The 22078-nt window shown below is 37.6% G+C and overlaps 1 protein-coding gene across 1 annotated transcript; it reads left to right on the top strand.

The window, feature by feature from the left end:
* On the top strand, positions 19932 to 21841 carry LOC107604664 (2-keto-3-deoxy-L-rhamnonate aldolase-like). Its single transcript, XM_016306299.2, has 2 exons — positions 19932 to 20739; positions 21159 to 21841. Exons 1-2 carry the CDS (start codon positions 20216 to 20218, stop codon positions 21634 to 21636), a joined length of 1002 nt encoding a protein of 333 aa, XP_016161785.1. The 5' UTR covers positions 19932 to 20215; the 3' UTR covers positions 21637 to 21841.

Here is a 22078-nt window from a genome sequence, read left to right on the forward strand (position 1 = left end):
TGTATCTTTGAGATCCTGGGCAGTAGCAAGGATTGTGGTTCGTCCCGCTTGCTCCAGGTCAATGATTTTGACGCTTGGGTAGTAGCAGCAGTAGTGGATTATTCCACTTACCCTGGTTGAGATTTTAAACACCGGCCTGGGTAGTAGCCGCAGTAGTGGGTATTCCACTGGCTCTGGGCTAAGCGCGTAGTCGCAAGGGGGTTGTAGCTCAAATTCACTTGCTTCGCAATGGATGTTTCAGTCCATGGTTAGCTACCAGGATATGTCGGGTTGGCTATATAACTCACAGATGATATCATCAGCCATAGGAAAAGCATGCATCATATGCATTGTTTGTGTTGCTTGTTTATGCATACTTCTTTGTGATATGTGTTGTCTGTGATTGTGTGTGTGTGCTTCTTGACTTGTGATTTTCTCTGTATCTCTGGTCTGTTAAGGTTGTTTGTATTATGGCGTTTGCTGCCATTGGCCACCTATTGAGGATTGCAAGTATGCTGTTATGGAATTCCTGTGTAACAAATAATAAAATGAATATAACTATACACTCCGACCCTATTAATAAGAACTCCCTAGTTCATACCCCCTATTTTCACCCCCTTTTAGCTTCAAGTGCGTAGGTTTAGTGCGGAGCTACAGGAGCATAGAAAAACATGTTTACGAGTTGAGTTGGTAGAATTTACTTTCCCCTCGTCGTTTATTATTTTTAGTTTTTAGAGGGGTAGAATTTATTTTTTGAGAATCTTGAAATAAGTCTATGTATTTAATGCTATGTGAATATACATATTTTTGTAATTAAGAGGTTTAACATAAAAACCTTTCATTTTTCTTTATTAAAGTTTTGGTTCATATTCGCAAAGGCTCAATATTAAATAAGAAGAGTATATAATAAAAATGTTTATAGATAAGTAGCGCTTGGACTTTTAGTACGATCATGAGATGCTAAAAGTTAGGGTGTTACAATCTCTACTCTAATAACGGTTGGATAACTGAATGTTGTTAACTGCTTGAGATGTATATAAGTGTGGTTGTTTATAACTATTGTATCTGTTATTATATGTGAAATGATTGTGAATGATCCTGTATATTAATACAAACATTTAAAAAAAAGTACCTCACAAAATAATTACGTTTTAACAACAAATAAGGCTCATATAATAAATAATAGATAATAATTAGGAAGACAAGTTGGTAGCGCTCAGTTTCCGGTATGATCTAGACAAACTAAAATTTGGGTCGTTACAATTTGGTATTAGAGCAGTTCATTCCCAGTAGAGCCTGGGGAGTGAACTGACTATGCTTTACTGCATACTCTACTTGTATGTCTCATGCTGTTAGGGTATCTTTAAGATACATTTGGCATGAATGTCTACGAGCGCTTATTTTGAAAATGTTCATGCTTAACTTGAGATATTAAGATTGATCACCTAAATGTTGATTGTTTAGTGCGGATAAGACCTCAATGACTGCGAATAGGACTAGTTTAATCGAGTTCTGAGCGACGAATCGGTATGAGGCACAACTATTTTCATAACTGTTAGGAACTCCATGGCTATGGCTATGTGAGATTTGAATGCTGTAAGGAATGAACCGATCTCTTTATCAGGATGGCTTGAAGAAAATAGATTGCTTGAAGATGGATTCTTACACATGGCTGAAATTTTTAGGGCAAAATTTTTCTTTAAGGAGGGTAGAATGTAACGACCTAGTTTTTGGTAAAACAGAGCTTCTCGGAAGTTCAGTGAAGGAAGCATCTCCAAGCACCTTTGCTATATCATCAAGCACCTCAATATATATCATCATTATGTCATCAATAAGCAAGAGCCTCTTTTGAGATAGGCTCGACGACACAGTCGCGAAGAACCTAGTTTTTTAGCCGTATTGGTTAGGAGTTTTTTATTCTGGTTTCCGTAATTAGCCTCAGTTTGATGAACTGGACTCGATTCATGAGAGATGAGAAATAATAATATAATATTATTTATTATATTAATATTATAGATGCTTGAATAATATTATAATATTATTTCATCTGTTTTGGTTAAAATCAGGAGATCGGTTTAACTGGGTTCACAGTCTTCTGGTATAGTTTAATACCAGCACTCTCTGATGACTTTAGCAATGCTAATATCTCATCATATATCTTCTATTCTCATGTTAATTATTTTACTAGTGTCATTTATACTAGTAGCTCAGATATTAATCTCCAGATGTGTTGTTAAGTGTGTGTTCTAATACATCTAGTTTTAGTATTTATACACCTGAGATATTTTTCAACCACCTCCCTAACTAGCCAATCATCATCAAGCACAACTTTCCTCACCCCTGAAAACCTTCCAAGGCTGGTCATTTTCTTCATTTGGCCAAAAATAGCAAGAGAGAAAAAGAGAGAAAAGTTCTTGGTTTCTAATCCTCAAAGCTTGATTTCTTCTGAACTAAAACTCAAATCAAAATTTCAATCCGACCAAAATGATCCTCTCTTCTTTCTCTTCATAACCATGTAACTTATCAAGACTGAAAATCAGGTGAGATGGCTGTCTCCCTCCCTCTTCAATTCAGTTTTTAAGAAAAACTATGCTAAATATGTGTTTTTTTATGTTCCTTAAATCTCTTGCTTAGCTTGACTTGTTAGCCAAGAATCTTCCATTCCCAGAACATTTAAGGTGAGTAATCCCTTGCTAATATGTTGATTAAGGTTTAGTCAGTTGAGATTTTATGGATTCAAAGTTGTTCTTGATGTGTTTCAGGAGGAAAAAGTGCTTAAAGAACACCTAGAAGCATAACCGAATTTGAGGCATCAAATCAAGGTAGGATTTGATGAAATTAATCTTTATTAATTATGTTTTAGTTGTGTGATTATGATATGGTTTGGTTATGCTTGAAATTTATTGTTTATATGAGTGATTCTTGTTGAAATTTTGGTGAAAATTTGATGAAATTCAAGCAATGAACTTAAGTTCTTGTGGCTGCTAGAAAACGAAACCCTAACCCTTAAATTGGGGTTGAATTTGTGTTGAAATTAAGTGTAAAATATAGAGTTTTGGTGGCTGCAATTTTATTTTGAATTTTGGTAAAAATCGATTATCAAAAAGATTGAAAAACGGGTAAAAACAGGGAAAGGAGAAAGAATCTGAAGAATTTACGAAGAACATGAAGAACACTTTGAGTATGATGAAGAATAATGAAAAACACGTTTTTTATCTTAAAAAGGGCAAGGAAGTAATTATTTTGGTGTTTAAGGGGTTATTATGTAAATATTGAAAGTTAGGATGGTTAAAGTAAAAATATTAAAAGTTACGGCTAGTAAAAAGTAAATTTATAAAGTAAAAGGTAAAATGAAGGTAATTTTTGAAAATTTAATAATAAAATAATAAATAAATAAAATATTAAATAATATTATTTAATTAAAAATAATATTTTATTAAAAATAATAAAATAATACAGAAAAGACAATTTTTTGTAAAAGCTTTAGAAAGACAACTTTAAGCGCAGAATCTCATAATTACCTTCATAAAATACCTAGGGAGTGGTAATAACATATTAGTGAGGCAAAGATAAAGGAAAGATTAAAAGTTGAAGAAAAGATAAAAATCAAAGAAAAAGTCGGTAAAGTTTTAATGATAGAAGTAAATGGGGATTAGTGAGAAAACTAGGAGTAACATAGTTAGTGTTTGAGTTGCACATAGGGTTAGATATAATATGAAAAGTTAAACTATTTTAGTATAGACTTAATGAACCTATACTTGAGACAGGCTAACTATTCATATCGAAATTTACGTAAGCTATAAATACATATGTTAAACAAAGAAACCAGAGCAGAGTAAAGAGACAAAGAGAAAAGAGTAATCAGAGTAGAGTAAGGAGATAAAGAGAAAACAGTAATATGATAAAGAGATTAGAGAATAAGCAGAGGGCCTGTTGAAAGGTCATTTGTTGCATTAAGGCAACTCCAGAAATATTTGTATGTTCATTTGCTGCATTGAGGCAGTCAGATAGATGGTGGTGCGACCAATGAGAATGCTTTTCTGGGAAACCTAGCTGTAATGGTAATGCTATGCTGTAAGACAAATATTGCTTACAGAGGTATTAATAAACCACTATTTTATGGTTTATCTTGTTCTCAATTGAGTGGTTTTATCAAGTCTTTGCACACTTATTCATACAATTTGCATGATTTTACAATTCCTTTCCAGTTTTGTTATATGATTGAAAACTTGTTTCTTAAGCCTTTAAATTGTATGTTTTTAATTCTCCTTTATACCATTCGATGCCGTGATCTGTGTGTTAAGTGTTTTCAGGCTTTATAGGGCAGTAATGGCTTAGAAGATGGAGAGGAAGCTTGCGAAAATGGAAGGCGCACAAGAAATAAAGGAGACAACCAGCGAGAAGTGACGCGCACGCATGGCTCACGCGTGCGCGTGAATTGGAGTTCACACAGCGACGTGTGCGCGTGCCTGACGCGCACACGTGATACGCGAAAATGACCAGTGACGCGTACGCAAGACTGACGCGTGCACATGACATGCGCTACCTGCAGAAATCGCAGAAAATGCTGGGGGCGATTTTGGGCCAAGTTTGGACCCAGTTTTCGGCCCAGAAACACAGACTAGAGCCAGGGGACAAGCAGAGACTCAACACACATTCTCATTCGCATAGTTTTTAGTTTTAGATTAGAATATTAGAGAGAAATCACTCTTTCTCTAGGTTTTCTACACACTCATAGTTTTTTATAGTTTATGCTTTTGCTTTGGATAGTGAGAAGAGTCACTACCTCCGTTGAAGTTTCATTATTCTAGTTTGTTTTCTTATTCCTTTACTCTTTTGATTACTTATTAACCCTGTTCAGATAAGTATGTTATGATTTTGGGATTTATTAATGCAAAGAACTATTTTTACCTTTAATTAATTTTCAGTTATTATTTCATTTAATTTATTATGTCTTCTTCTTATTCCTTTATGAAATTTACATTCATGTCAATGGAGTAGACCCCCAACTTGACTTGGGGGTTGATTAAGAGGAGACCCTTGAGTTGGAATGCTCAAGGGATTAGTTAAATTAGAAGTTGTTGGCTAACTCTCTAGGCACTAACGCTAATCCTTCCCAAGGGAGAGGATTAGGACTTGTGAATAAGAGTTAGCTCAATCACTTGACTTTCCTTTATTTAGTAAGGGTTAACTAAGTGAAAACAACAACCTCTTGATACTACACTTGAGAGAATTCCAACAAGGATAGAACTTCCGATTAATCATTCCCTCGGTCAAGGCTTTTTAATTGATTATATAGATTCTCTCGTTAATTTTCATTGCCTTAATTTACAATTATTTATTTTTTCTTTCTTCAACTCTTAAAATTTCTCGGAAAACTCCTGATTAATAAAATAGCACCCTTTTGTCAACTCGTTGGGAGATGACCTGGGATTTCTACTCCCAGTATTTTTATTCTAATTTTGTGACAACCCTTCTAAATTGATAAGCAGATTTTTGTTGGTTAAGAACTGTACTTGCAATGTTGTTCTTACTATAATTTCTTAATTGGCTTATTTCTACCTCCATCAATTTTTGGTGCCGTTGCCGGGGAGTTGTAATTGTATGCTAAATTATTAGTTGGTGTACATATTTTTAATTTTTGTATATTTTATTTTATTTTATTACCATGAGCTGTATGTTTCTTTCATTGAATGACGCGTTCACTGCCTGACCCGAGCTTAGCTGCGTTTGATCCTGAAATTGAAAGAACTATTTCACGTATTAAGCGAGCTCGGCGTCGGTTAGCCTCTGAGGGTGGTGAAGTGGTTACTACCAATTCACCAGTCCTATCTAAGAGTGAATCTGAAGCGAAATTTGAGGAAGAAACAAGCTCCTCTTCTACTGATACTGTTGATTTACATGCAGGTAATATGGCGGAGCCCAGAAGGATTACTCTCCAGGAAGAGGAAGCTCCAGACTTTACACTGCAACCGTATCTAGCACGTCACCCAAATCTGGCTCCAGATTTTGAACTGAAGACTGCGCTAATCAACTTAATACCTAAGTTTCATGGCTTACCTGCTCAGGAGCCTATCAAGCACCTCAGGGATTTTCAGACAGCCTGTTCTACTATTAGACATCATGGTGCAGATAAGACTTCTATTCTGCTAACTGCCTTCCCATTTTCTCTTGAGGGAAAGGCAAGGGAGTGGTTCTACACTCAACTTGAAGTAGTCGTTACCAACTGAGATCTGCTCAGAAGCGAGTTCCTGGAAAAATACTTTCCAGCTGAAGTTACAGATAGACTGAGGAAGGAGATTTCCTGCATTATCCAAGGCGAGTCAGAGACCCTTTACGAATACTGGGAGCACTTCAGGAATCTCCTAGATTCATGTCCTCACCACAAAATTGACCAGATAGTATTGATCAGCTACTTTACACAAGGCTTGAAACCTCAGGATAAGACTACATTAGATGCTGCAAGTAATGGCTCTATGAAGAAGTACAAGACGGCGGCAGAAGCGTGGCAACTGATCATTGATCTAGCCGAATCTACCCGGAATGTCAGGCACAGGAACAACCATCCCAAGCTGTTACGGAGGTTTACTCTAGAAGTGATACTACTGCTCTCACTCAGACTCTGGGAGAGATGACCAACCTACTGAAGCAGATACAGCTGAATCAACAACAACCTCAGCCTCCCCCATCACAACACAGTCAACAGTTGGTTCCTCAAAGAGTATGCGAAATATGTGCTGATTATACTCATTACACTGATGAGTGTCCGCAGCTCCAACAAGAAGACAACACCTTGGCAGCTACTCATAACTTCTATGACCGCCCGAATCAAGGATACTATCAACAAGGCGGTAATTATAACCAAGGTGGGAACCATAACCAAGGTTGGCAAGACAACTCCAACCAGGGGTGGAGGGATAACTCAAACCAAGGATGGAGGGACAACTATAACAGAAGAGGCAGAGATAACCAGGGAAATCAGAGTTAGAACAATAATAACAATCAGCAAAACCGGTATCAGCAAAATCCTCCTATCAACAGCAGAACCAAAACCAGCCTTACAAAGCACCTCACCAAAGGCAGTCCCAAGCGCCTCAGAACAACCAATAGCAGGCCCCTCAAATCACTTACCCCCCTTCTTCTTTAAATGATGAGATGCTTCGCACTATGACGCAAGACATTCAGAATACACTTAACTCTACCATGAATGGTCTAAATGCTACTTTACAAGCTCTCGTCTCCCAGATGGATTCACTAATTGCCTCCAATAATCAACCTTCAAGCTCCTGTGCCATTTCTTCTCATCCTTTACCCAACCTCAAAAGTGGCATCAATGCCATTACTTTGAGGTCTGGAACTATACTGCAAGAGAGGAATCATGAGAAGCCAAGCTCAAAGGAGAACATTCAAGTTGAAGATGTTGTTGAGGTAGAAGATGCTAAAGAGGAGGATGAAGCACAAGACATGGTTGAAGAAGAAGCAGCTCAACCAGAGCGCATCAATGGAAGCTGAAGATACAAGAGACGCCATCCCTATCCCCTTTCCACACCTTGCTAGGAAGTCCAGAAAGCAGATGGAGCTCGACCCAAAGATGGTGGAGATCTTCAAAAAGGTTGAGGTAACCATTCCACTTTTTGATGCCATTAGCCAGGTACCTAAATATGCGAAGTTTCTAAAGGATTTATGCATGCATAAGGATAGAATACAGGGTTTAGAAACCATTCCCTTAGGTAGTTCAATATCTGCTTTAATGGGTGCCATACCAGAAAAATGTGGGGATCCGGGGCCCTGTATCGTTACGTGTACCATTGGGGGTGTAACATTTTCTGACTGCATGTGTGATTTAGGAGCATGTGTGAGTATTATGCCATTGTCTGTATATGATGCTTTGAGACTCCCTCCCTTAAAAAGGTCGGCAGCTCGTTTTGTTTTGGCAAATAAAAGTATCATCACAGTGCTTGGGATTGCTGAGGACGTGCTGGTGAGCATTAAGGGGCTCACATTTCCTATTGACTTCTATATTTTGGAGATGCCCCCTAATGAATCAGGAAGACCATCATCCATCCTGCTTGGAAGACCATTCCTGAAGACTTCAAAGTTTAAGTAGGATGCATTCTCAGGAACTTATTCCTTTGAGATAGATGGGAGAGTAGTGAGCTTCAATTTGGTTGAAGCTATGAAGCACCCTCCGGAAGATCATTCCATCTTCCAGTGCAACATCATTGATGAGACTGTTGCTGCCGTTCACCAAGAAGAAGTAGAAGAAATGCACATGGAGTAAGATACAAGTGTGGGAAAACCCCCTGAACACAATGAGGACACTTTGCCATTATCACTAGCTCCAGATGATCAAGTGCCTAACCATGAGTAGAAAATGGAGTTAAAGCCACTTCCATCCCACCTCAAGTATGCTTACCTTGAGGACAATCAGAAGCTCCCAGTTATCATTACAAGGGAACTCACTTCCCAACAGGAGGAGCAGTTGCTTAGTGTGCTGAGAAGATACAAGAAAGCAATTGGGTGGAGCTTGGCGGATATAGTAGGCATCAGCCCTCAAGTTTGTGAGTACAAAATATTTTTAGAAGAGGGAGCAAGGCCTGTCCGTCAACCTCAAAGGAGGCTAAACCCCACCATCTTATAAGTTGTCAAGAAAGAAGTGACCAAGCTACTTGAAGCTGATATTATCTACCCCATCTAAGACAGTGAATGGGTCAGTCCAGTACAAGTGGTATCCAAGAAGTCTAGAGTCACAACATTGAAGAATGAGCATGGAGAGCTCATAGCAACTAGCGTGCAGAATTCATGGAGAGTTTGCATTGATTACAGGCGCCTCAACCAAGCTACTCGCAAGGATCATTACCCCTTGCCATTTATTGATCAGATGCTTGATCGCCTGTCAGGTAAATCACATTACTACTTTTTAGATGGTTATACAGGCTATTTTCAAATTCATATAGCTCTTGAGGATCAGGAGAAGACTACTTTTACATGTCCCTTTGGAACGTATGCATACAAAAGGATGCCTTTTGGCTTGTGTAATGCGCCGGCTACTTTCTAAAGGTGCATGATGAGCATTTTCTCTGATCTTATTGAGAGCTATATGGAAGTTTTCATGGATGATTTTAGCATTTATGGTGATTTATTTAGCCTTTGCTTGGATAGTTTAGCTAAAGTATTAGACAGGTGTGTCAGTTCAAACCTTATGTTAAATTTTGAAAAATGTCATTTTATGGTAAAACAAGGTATTGTTCTAGGACACGTTGTTTTTAATACTGGTATTTCTGTAGATCCTGTGATTTCTAGTCTGCCTTACCCCTCCTCCGTGAGGGAAGTCCGTTCGTTCCTTGGCCATGCAGGTTTCTACCGGAGATTTATCAAGGACTTTAGTAAGGTAGCATTGCCTTTATTCAGACTGCTGCAGAAAGATGTTGAGTTCGAGCTGAGTGAGGACTGCATGAATGCGTTCGATAAGCTAAAGATCGCCTTAACTCAAGCTCCGATTGTGAGAGGACCAGACTGGAGCCAGCCTTTTGAGATTATGTGTGATGCCTCCAACCATGCAGTCGGAGCGGCGCTGACCCAGCGCGAAGGTAAGGATCTTTTTGTAATAGCTTATGCTTCTAAGACTTTAGACGCTGCTCAGTCTAATTACACTACCACTGAAAAAGAGCTTCTGGCTATTGTTTTTGCTCTGGATAAATTCTGAGCCTATTTACTTGGTACTAAGGTGGTAGTGTACTCAGACCATGCAGCTCTAAAATATTTATTAGCTAAAAAAGAGTCCAAACGAAGGTTAATACGTTAGCTATTGCTGCTGCAAGAATTTGATTTAGAAATTAAGAATAGGAGTGGTTCCCAGAATTTAGTGGCAGATCACTTGAGTCGCCTTGAGCACATTAAGGATGACTCCACTCCTATCAATGATGCTTTTCTATTTGATAGCTTGCACGCAATATCTGAAGTAGTTCCTTGGTATGCGCCTATAGCTAATTATCTAGTTAGTCACACTTTGCCTCCTAATTTTACTAAGCATCAAAGGGACAAGCTGAAAAGCGAGTCCAAATATTATATATGGGATGACCCATATTTATGGAGGTATGGTGCTGACCAGGTAATTAGACGGTGTGTGCCTCAATCAGAATTTCAATCCATTTTAGAGGCCTGCCACTCTTCTGAGAGTGGTGGACATTTTGGCCCTCAAAGAACAGCTAGAAAAATTTTAGACTGTGGATTCTGGTGGCCTACTCTTTTTAAAGATGCTACTGCCTTCTATAAATCTTGTTCCCCATGCCAAAGGTTTGGTAATATATCTAAGAGAAATGAGATGCCCCAACAGCTTATGCTATTCTGTGAAATTTTTTATGTTTGGGGCATTGACTTCATGGGTCCATTCCCAAACTCTAGTGGTTTCTTATATATATTGTTAGCTGTAGATTATGTTTCTAAATAGGTGGAAGCAATTCCTACCCGTACTGATGATGCTAACACTGTTGTCTCCTTTGTTAGAAATCATATTATCTGTCTCTTTGGATCACCACGAGCAATCGTGAGTGATCAAGGCACTCACTTTTGTAACAGGAGATTAGCAGGTCTACTGAAGAAGCATGGGATTGTTCACAAAGTGGCAACAGCTTACCATCCCCAAACCAATGGGCAAGCAGAGGTGTCTAACAGAGAAATAAAGTACATTCTGGAGAAGATAGTAAAGCCTCATAGGAAGGACTGGAGCACCAGGCTTGTAGATGCGCTTTGGGCATATCGGACAGCGTACAAGACACCCATAGGGATGAGTCCCTTCCGCCTAGTCTATGGCAAAGCTTGTCACCTCTCAGTGGAGGTGGAACACAAGGCTTTCTGGGCTGTAAGGGAATACAACATGGGATTTGAGAAGGATGGTGCTGAAAGGAAGCTGCAAATAGCATAACTGGAGAATCTTCGACTCGAAGCATATGACAACTCCAGACTATACAAAGAGAGAGTGAAGGCTATACATGACAAGCACATCAAGAGAAGGTATTTCAGACCTGGGGAGCTAGTTCTCCTTTACAACTCAAGGTTGAGACTCATGCCAGGCAAGTTGCGTTCAAGATGGGAAGGCCCCTACATGGTAGAAAAGGTAGATACATACGGAGTCTTTCACCTGAGTCATCCTTCAAGCTCCAAATTCATCAAGGTCAATGGACATCGCTTAAAGCTATATCATGGTGAGAAGATGAAGGACAATAAAGAGCTAGAGGTCTTCCTCTTGGAAGACCCACCAACAGAAGCAGATTGAGCTTGTGGACCATCCAACTTAAGGACGTAAAAGCAAAGTGCTAGGTGGAAGACAACCCACCATGGTATGATTGTTCCTTTTCCATTACTAGTTTTATTTTCTTTTGTTTTTCTTAATAGTCATTCATAAATTCTGCATATTCATCTGCATTCTGCATTTTGTATTCTGTATAAAAAAAATCAAACCAAAAAAAATATATTCAAATAAATAAATAAATAAATAAATAAGTAATTAAATAAGGGGACAAAATTATCCCAATGCTAAGTTTAATAATCAATGCATATGTGGTCAAATTAAAGATAATTTGGTACATGAGTATGTGATGCAAAAGTGGAAATTATGGGTAGCTAGGCATGATTTTAGAGCTACATAGAGTGTGAGTGTGTTAGGTAAGAGCTTAGGTTAGTCAAAGATTTATATTTTAGCTCACTTGGCCATACATATATCCTCACCCTTACCTTAGCCCTATTACAACCTTGAAAAGACCTCATGATGTTTGCATTAGTATACTAAATTTTTATTGATTGGTTAGATGAAGAACAGAGTCTAGAAAGCACGACTAGAGAAGAGTAGAGTGATTAACCCTTGACACTTGAGAGATTAGAGTGCATATACACTACCAGTAAGGGTTCAATGCTTGATTCTATGTTCCCTGCTTTCATGAGCTATCTTCTTACAAGTTTACTTGTCTTTTATTGTATGATTTGAATTAGTGGAATCTGATTTATGTTTGTCTTGAAGAACTTATTTACTTTTAACCAAGTAGACAAAATCATCTTAGCATATAGTTGCATTCATAGGTTGCATCTCATGAGTCTTACTTTCCCCTATTCATCCTTTTGTCTCCTTGAGCTTAGCAAGAGGACATGCTAATGTTTAAGTGTGAGGAGATTGATAAACCACTATTTTATGGTTTATCTTGTGCTCAATTGAGTGATTTTATCAAGTCTTTGCACACTTATTCATACAATTTGCATGATTTTACAATTCCTTTCTAGTTTTGTTATATGATTGAAAACTTGCTTCGTAAGCCTTTAAATTGTATGTTTTTAATTCCCCTTTATACCATTCGATGTTGTGATCTTTGTGTTAAGTGTTTTTAGGCTTTATAGGGCAGGAATGGCTTAGAGGATAGAGAGGAAGCTTGCAAAAATGGAAGGAGCACAAGAAATAAAGGAGACAACCAGCGAGAAGCAACGCGCACGCATGGCTCACGCGTGCGCGTGCCTGACGCGTACGCGTGATACGCGAAAATGACCAGCGATGCGTACACGTGACTGACGCGTGTGCATGACATGCGCTACCTGTTGAAATCGCAAAAAATGCTGGAGGCGATTTTGGGCCAAGTTTGGACCCAGTTTTCAGCCCAGAAACACAGACTAGAGCCAGGGGACAAGCAGAGACTCAACACACATTCTCATTCGCATAGTTTTTAGTTTTAGATTAGAATCTTAGAGAGAAATCACTCTTTCTCTAGGTTTTCTACACACTCATAGTTTTTTATAGTTTATGCTTTTGCTTTGGATATTGAGAAGAGTCACTACCTTCGTTGAAGTTTCATTATTCTAGTTTGTTTTCTTATTCCTTTACTCTTTTGATTACTTATTAACCCTGTTCAGATAAGTATGTTATGATTTTGGGATTTATTAATGTAAAGAACTATTTTTACCTTTAATTAATTTTCAGTTATTATTTCATTTAATTTATTATGTCTTCTTCTTATTCCTTTATGAAATTTACATTCATGTCAATCGAGTAGACCCCCAACTTGACTTGGGAGTTGATTAAGAGGAGACCCTTGAGTTGGAATGCTTAAGTGATTAGTTAAATTGGAAGTTGTTGGCTAACTCTCTAGGCACTAACGCTAATCCTTCTCAAGGGAGAGGATTAGGACTTGTGAATAAGAGTTAGCTCAATCACTTGACTTTTCTTTATTTAGTAAGGGTTAACTAAGTGAAAACAACAACCTCTTGATACTACACTTGAGAGAATTCCAACAAGGATAGAACTTCCAATTAATCATTCCCCCGGTCAAGGCTTTTTAATTGATTATATAGATTCTCTCGTTAATTTTCATTGCCTTAATTTACAATTATTTATTTTTCCGTTCTCCAACTCTTAAAATTTCTCGGAAAACTCCTGATTAATCAAATAGCACCCTTTTGTCAACTCGTTAGGAGACGACCTGGGATTTCTACTCCCAGTATTTTTATTCTAATTTTGTGACAACCCTTCTAAATTGATAAGCGGATTTTTGTTGGTTAAGAACTGTACTTGCAACGCTGTTCTTACTATAATTTCTTAATTGGCTGATTTTCGCTTCCATCAGGTATTGAGATACACACTGTTGAAGAGTACTCTTGCAAGACAAAGGTTGCTTATAGTGAGTGTGGTGTACTCTTGTAAGACAAAGGTTGCTTACAGTGAGTGTGTTGTACTCCTGTAAGATGAAGGTTGCTTGTAGTGAGTGTGTTGGGCAAATATACGCTAACAAGTGCCACCTTGCAAGACAAAAGTTGCTTGCAATATGTATTGCCAACAGGAAAGTCTCATCCAGACAGAGGTTGCTGGGTAACGTCGAGGGCATGTTAGTAACTGACAGATGAGCTCATTACCTATACTAGGGTCAGACATACATCATTCTTGTGTGCACATTATTCTTTGTTGCATATTCTCTGTGTTATGCTTTATTCTTGTATTTCTCTGTTTGTCTCTGCCTTTCTGTTTTTTCTACTTTTTATTTTCTCTGCCTTTCTGTTTATCTTCTTTCCTTGCTTTTCTTTATCTTCTGTAAAGTATGTTTCTATCTAAAAGCACGATGGAGCCGATTAACATGACTAATTAGCCCGACTCTACTAAGAACTCCCAAGTTCTTACCTCCTTCTCTCTCCCTTTAGATGGAAGCATGAGTACCCTTCCGTAGTTCATTGATGACCGTTCTGCAAAGAGGATTTTTCTCTAGGTAGTATTTTGAGTCTAGGGTGAATCTCATTCTCTGTTTATATGTAAATACTGTGAGACCAGCTAACGTTTGCATCCCATTTTTATGTGAACTTTAACCTAAATCCTGTGTACGAGACTCCTGTTATATGGCTACTTGATGAAGTACCAGTGAGATGTCATATGGCATTGTATGATCGTGCAGAGGAGTAGTAGATGATGTTCCACCTTTTGATGACTTTCTACCTGACTCAAGTCTTGAAGACCTAGAACATACTTTCCCTCGCTTTAGTAGTTTAGAGGGATTAGGTGAGTATAGTGTCTAGGCTAGGCTGGGTGCTAGCTTAGGGACTTCCTGAATAGGTTAGGGCCTGGGATGTTGTATGTATATGTATATGTATATAGTTATTACCTAGCTAATTGTAGCGGTGTTCTAACTAAGATCTATACTTTAGTAATGGCTGAATAACTGAATGTTGTTAACTGCTGGAGATGTATATAAGTGTGGTTGTTTATAACTATTGTATCTGTTATTATATGTGAAATGATTGTGAATGATCCCATATATTAATACAAACATTTTCAAAAAAAAAAAGTACCTCACAAAATAACTACGTTTTAACAACGAATAAGGCTCATATAATAAATAATAGATAATAATTAGGAAGACAAGTTGGTAGCGCTCAGTTTTCAGTTTGATCTAGACATACTGAAAATTAGGTCGTTACATAAGTGGCAATTATTTGCCTTTGATTTTTCTACTAATTGAAATTCTTTGTTCCTTTAGTTGATTATATCACACAGTAGCAAGAAGAAAAAGAAAGGTCAACAGACAGTTGGACCTGATAAAAATAGGAGAAGGCTCCGTCAATTTAGTGTGAAAGATTTTTTATCTATCCTCTTTGATTGATTTGTTCTTCAATAAATTGATTCCAATTAATAATAACCTAGCAATTAAATCAAAATATTTCTGAAGTTTAAACTAAAAAATTTTACAAAATACATCATGAGGTAAAATCAGTTAAATCTCTTCCCTCAGTCATCCTCATTTTATTTTATTTTACCCAGTAAATCAGTATAATTGAAAACATCATTGACTTCCTAATGATACAATCTCTGAAATTTACTCCTAATTCAATGAGTTCTTTCATACAAGACACCATGTATTGTATTTTAGTTTTTCACAATCATTGCCCTACTTCTATAATAGAGGTTAAACTTCAAACAAAAAAAAAGTAGGAGCCTTGTTCAATTAGAAATCAAAAGAGTTACTACCAACCAAATCATAACAATCAAATTCAATCATTCAAGCATAATTGTAACACCTCTTCCGGCTGTGCCACTCTGATAGCAATAAGTATTACGACGATTTCATATATTTATAATAAAGTAAGAGCCTTTGACTCAAAACCGTATTGTTGTTTTCTTGGAAAAATCAGAAAAATATTTTATTTTGAAAACAAACAAGCATATACAAAATTTCTTATATAAGTAGCTTATGAATATAATACACATACAAAACATACAATTCCTATCCCTCTTGCAGAATACAATATTGAAATTGTGGCGCAGCCGGAAGCGTGACATTCTAATAGTGAGGGTGTTACAATAATCAAGAACTCCTAATCCATTTTAAAACTTTTCATGAGTTTATTATCAAATTCTTTTGAAATTAAAACAACATTTAATACTCTGAAAAACGAAGAACATTCAAATTCATGTAAAATTTTCATAGAAAAGAAAATAAAGTACAATAAAAACAAAAACAAAATGGAACCTTAAAGGAGTAGGTCGCAGAGGCAGAGGTGGAGGGAGAAAGACAGAGATCAGAGTCGTTGGTGAAGAAGAGGAACAGAGAGGCGACAGAAAATAATGAAGTGGTGGACCCTAGTGTAGCGGCGGCGGCGGCAGCGTATTGCAATGTCGAGGATTAAAGAACAAGTACGATGCAAGAGAGAACGAGCAATCCCGCGGATGGAGAAGATCAGAGAACGACCATGGCGCATGGAGGGGATGAGAGAGTGAGCTACCGTGGAGAGGGAGGAACGAGCGACGTTTATGGGAATTAGAGAGAGGGACAAAAGCCCTAGTAGAGCTCTAAACTAAGGTTGCGAGAACCGGACCGGTTAATGAACCGGTGAGGTGACTGGTTCACTGGTTCAACCGAGGTTCAACCGGTTTAATTAAATATTAAATAAATTATTAAAAATTTAGTATATAAACACATTAAACACAACACGAGTTCCATAATGCATTGAAGAGGAAAGTATCCAATAGCTATTAAATGTACAATGATCATGCCTATACCAAATGAATTATGTAAATGGAACACAAACTTAAAAAAAATCTATAACCTTTAGAGCTCTTAGTGGCTTCAGTTCCCTGTGAACTTTTCCATCTGCATTACTCATTGACTCCCCTGCACTGTTGCATTCTTCATTGCTCTTGACCTGCTCCTCTGTTGTGTTGCACGGTTTATCAAGAGCCATTCCATTCACATCTTCACATCACCATTCTCTCTACAATCTTCAGGTGGAGATGCATGAGGGACATCCTCCTGGCAGGTTCAGAAGCATCACTTTCAGATACTTTCACCACCAACATTCAATATAGCAGAATTCAATAGAGCACAATTGAACTTATATAGCGAAATTCAATATAGAAAAATTCAAAAACCAGAGTCCCAAAATTAAACTTTTATCAAATTTATATTCGGTAAAATTCAAAATTACAAAATGATTAATCCATATAATTAACAAAATAAAAAAAATGAAAAGAAGAAGAACTCAAAACAAGAACTCTGCATCTAAAGTTATGAATACAAATCTGCCCTAAATTTCTCACTGAATAAAAAATTAATTGAAAAAAATAAAAACCAGAAAAAATTTCAACATAAACAATGTCGTGAAGCAATCCATCATAACACCATCAACTGAGAATCAAACAAATCAGCAACAAACAAGTGAAGCAGCTCAGAAATCAGAATAAATAAAATTAACAAACACAACAGAGGAAACAAATAAAAAACTAAAGTGAAAAAGGAAAGAAATCAATGAAAATAAACAAGACCATGAAGATGTTGAGGGACGATGAAAATTGAAGAACTCACGGGCGACGGCGAAGAGCCCACGGCGGCATAGGTACGTTCGCACTTCAGACAGAGAGGTGCTCGACACAGACAGAGGAGAGATGTCTCGGAGACAGAGGCGTTTTTGACGACGAGAAAGAGGCGGCCGAGGACGGGGATGACAGAGAAGACTGGCCGCGTCTAAGACTAAGAGCGAGATAGATTGGGGGATTTTGCAATTTTGGTGAGACTGAGAGTGAGAGAGAAGGGAGAAGAGAGAAGCAGAGAAGCTCGGGAAGCCATGCACATCAACCACAGCTCCACCGCCTCCTTCCTCTGCCGCTGCCGTGCTCCGACAAGCCTCATTCTTCCGCTGCTCTCCAAAGAACCTTTGAATTAGGGATTTTGATTTTGGTATGTTGGTGACACTGAGAGTGAGAGAAGGGAGAGGGGATTGGGGGCATTTGGGCTACGCGTTTTGTTTTTTTTTTTTTTTTTTTTCTAATTAAACCAAAACGACGCCGTTTGGTGTTAAAGGGGAGAACCAGACTTAAAAAAAAATCGGACGGTTCTTTCGGTTCACCGGTTAACCACCGGTTCGGCCGGTTTTTACCGATTTTTGCAGGTTAGTTTTAGGCGTAGACCGGACCGATTAACCAACCGATTCTCGGTTAATCCGATCGAACCGGCCGGTCCAGTCCGATTTTCAAAACATTGCTCTAAACTCTTCTCTTTGAAACTTAGATTAAAAGAAATAGGAGAAATGTGTAAAACAAAAAATCAGAGAATAAATATTTAATTATCAATTCTTTTAAAAATAAAAATAAAAAATAAAATTTATTTTATAAATATTTTAGTGATGATTAATCATACTCCTATATAAAAATAAGAGTAAGAAATTCGTTGCCTATTAAATAATCACCTCCTTTTTATAAATAAGAATTGTTAGGAGTCAACAATTTTTGTGTTTTGTAACCATTAATTAGTCATCAATAGTGTTTTTAATGGTGTGAGATTACATCTAATGGTAGAAGATCATTTACTTTTCTTTTGATGATTAAGTGCTGGCCACAAAATACAAAAGTTGTTAGCCCTAGACTTTCTCTTTATAAATATATTTATGTAACTTGTTATAAAATAATTTTGTTATAAAACAAAATAAAAAATAAAAATAAGTTGACTTATATTATAATTGGTTCAATTTTTTACTAATATATATTGAAATTATTGACTTATACCTGCAATAGGAGACGGCCTTCTTGGCTGATTCGGGGCCATCAACGAGGGGGAAGATAATGCCTTGTGGACCAAGGTCGAGCACTTTCTTGACCCACACGTGCGAAAGCTCCGGCACACGAACGATGACCGGTGTGTTGGCCGCAGTGAGTGCATGAATGCATCGCAGGCCTTCAGAGATGCCTCCGAAGCCGTGCTCGAGGTCAAGGATAACGAAGTCATAGCCAGACCATCCTGCTATCTCAACCATCGTCGGGCAGAAGCTAAGAAACGACATACCGTACAAGCAATCACCGTCTTGGAGGCGAGCTTTGATTGATTTTCGTTCCGTGGTGACGATGGTATCTTGTTCGGTTTCATATACGGCATGGTTATTACCATTGGTGTAACCGTGGTTATTACCATTGTCGTTGCCGTTGCCGTTGATGATGTGGTTGATGGTTTCCATTTTATTTGATGATGAAGAAGATAACTAGTCAACTAATTAATAAGACTTGCTAGGTAGCTAGCCTTTTTTGATTTTGCTAAGTTATGAAAGCTAGCTAGCTATCCAGCCAAGCTTATTAGCTTATAACTCTATTGAGGCTTGGCTACTTGTGATGGTGATGAAAAGTGTGCGAGGGTTGGGTTCTTTTTATAGTGGGAAATTGGGTATAATAATGAAGGGGGAAATAGCCAAAGAGGTTGTTGTTGTATTGAGAGCTTAGTATGGGGTTGCATGTATGCATGCTCATTTTGGTGGATGGGACTTGATACTCCTCAGAAATCATAATATTGATTATTGGTCGTGTCTTGTTTTTTGTGGCTGCAATATAGGGCAGTGAGCGAGGTTCTTCGATTGAAATCCGTATATGATATTATCCCTGCTTGCTGAAAGGAATTGAAGAGGAGCATGTGTTAGCCCATTGTTGATTATTCTGAAGCTTTAATTATTGTGGGCAGGTACTGATGATCCATGATTGCATTTGGGCAGTCATATGATTGATTCAATTACTAACAGGATAACATCCGTTATATTGGCCAGCAACTCCATTATTGATGATAAAATAAGGGGGGCGCAATAATAGTCATTTTAAAGTCTCAAATTGACTGAATTTTGATTAAAAAAAATTGAGTTATAAATTAATAATTAATAAATTTAAAATTAATAATCATGTAAATTTGGTGCAGCGGATAAATAAAATAAAATTGAGTTATAATTATTAATAATCATGTACAATCAAACCTGAGCAATAGTGTAGCGGATAAGATTATATCCAATCACGTGATATAATATCAGTCAAAAATCAAATTAAAGGTGCAGTCCATACTCCTCTCTATTCATGATTAGGGATGTTGAATTCAATGATATGCTCTTGCTCACTAGTCACTACCCTACCAGCTACCACCACCAAAAAAGGAAACAGAAAATCAAAACAAGACAGAACCAATGTTCTGATTTCTGAAGAGAATATGATGTCAAAAATAATTCAGTAACATTAATGACGACAACGTCCCACCAATCAACATGCATGCACGTCTGATCCATACCAAGCTCCCAAAGTTTTCAACTATAAAAACATCCCAATGCACCCAAAGTTTTCATCACCACAAATTTGAACTAGAGCATTTAAGCTAAGCACCCCCTAAGCTAGCTTTTATTGCTCTAGTGCCCCTAACACTTATTACTATTAGCAACCGAACCCACAATTAACCTCACCATTCACCAACATCTTAGCATGGAATTTGAAACCAGCTACCACATCAACCTCAACGGCAACGGTAACACTAAAATAAACGGTAACGGTAATACCAAGGACAGTGGCATCGGCAACGGTAACAGCAACGATATCCACCACTGTCACACCAATGACCACCACCACAATAACGACCATGCCGTATACGAAGCCAACCAAGTCATCGTCGCCACCGTCAATCAACCGAAATCCATCAAAGCTCGCCTCCAAGCCGGGGATTGCCTGTACGGCATGTCGTTTCTTAGCTTCTGTCCGACCATGGTGGAGATAGCGGGATGGTCTGGCTATGACTTTGTCATCCTCGACCTCGAGCACGGCTTCGGAGGCATCTCCGAAGGCCTGCGATGCATCCATGCACTCACTGCGGCCAATACTCCTGTCATCGTTCGTGTGCCGGAGCTTTCGCACGTGTGGGTCAAGAAAGTCCTGGACCTTGGTCCCCAAGGCATCATCTTCCCTCTCGTCGATGGCCCTCAATCTGCCAAGAAGGCCGTCTCCTATTGCAGGTCAAACTTTATATTATTTTTTATAAATACTTCTGTTGGTATATATATATATTCTTTTTATTTTATGTTATAAACAATAATCTTTTTTATCTTCTCTCATTTTTTCAATAATTTTTAATATAAAAAATATTACTTTAATATTTCTCTTTTTTTATCTTGAATAACTTTTCAAAATCTCAATTTTTTTTCAAACATTTTTGTTGTTGCCTGCATTATCCCCAATTCCGACAGGACTGATCTGTTTTTTCCAAACTTTTTAATATGGTATTTTTGCCTTGAAAATTTCAAACTTATTCAATATTATCTATAATAACTCCCTCTAAGAGACTAAGGGAATCTTTTAGTTAGGACAAAATTATGTTACCTTTGAACACTAGCATATCCTTGGACTCCTAAAAATGACATAAAAACTGTATCAGGTACCCTCCAAATGGAGTTCGTGGAGTGGCAACACCAATTGTGAGAGCCTCAAGGTTTGGAATCGACGAGAGCTACGCAAAGAAGTACGAGAAAGACTTGTTGATCTTGTGTCAGGTTGAGACCGCAGAGGCCGTAGAAAACGTAGAAGGGATTGCAGCCGTTGATGGGGTTGATGGAATTATGGTTGGACCGTTGGATCTGAGTGCAAGTGTTGGATGCATGCACGATCCCAGAAATGAAAAGGTGAAGGAGATGATGAGGAAGATTGAGAGCACCGTGTTAGGAATGAAGAGGAAAGAGGGCGGTGGGCCCTACTTGGCTGGCTTCGCTATGCCATTTGACGGTCCGGATCAGTTCAGGAGCCGCGGCTACAAATTGATTCGTGGGGTCACTGATGTTGGCTTGTTCAAGAACGCATGTGTTGGTGACGTCAGCAAGTTCAACATGAACAAGAAGGTTGTTAACGGTGAGTACTAATAATAGTTGGAGGGCACTATATATATTTATTTCGGAGAATAAAAATGTAATAATGAGTAAGAGCATGGTGAAACAAGTGGTTGTACTTCTTGTAATTGATTCTCATTTGATTACTGGAAGGCGGGGACTTGGGCAAAGAAGTGTAAAACATCTTTCAATAAAGATGTTTATTTTCTCTATTGATTGTTATGTATTAAATTTTTGATAGGTGATATAAATTAAAAATATTATTTTTATTAAAAAATATTACTATATTATTAAAATTGTTAATTTGATTTTGATATCAATTTTTTAACTTGTTTAAAATTTAAATTAAGATGATTGTTTTATTTTTATTATTTTTTATAAATTTTATAATATTATTTTTCTACTTTTATTTCATTATTATTTTGATATTTTTCTTATTTTTTGTGAATTTAATAATTTTTTTATGAGTTGAATT

Source organism: Arachis ipaensis, chromosome B01 (genome assembly GCF_000816755.2).
Source record: "Arachis ipaensis cultivar K30076 chromosome B01, Araip1.1, whole genome shotgun sequence".
NCBI lineage: Eukaryota > Viridiplantae > Streptophyta > Magnoliopsida > Fabales > Fabaceae > Arachis > Arachis ipaensis.

Bases quoted from the DNA above. Each gene is read 5' to 3' on its own strand.
- LOC107604664 (XM_016306299.2), top strand. From the start codon at position 20,216: ATGGAATTTGAAACCAGCTACCACATCAACCTCAACGGCAACGGTAAC. The intron at 20,740-21,158 runs GTCAAACTTTAT...AAACTGTATCAG, and splicing joins AAGGCCGTCTCCTATTGCAG to GTACCCTCCAAATGGAGTTC.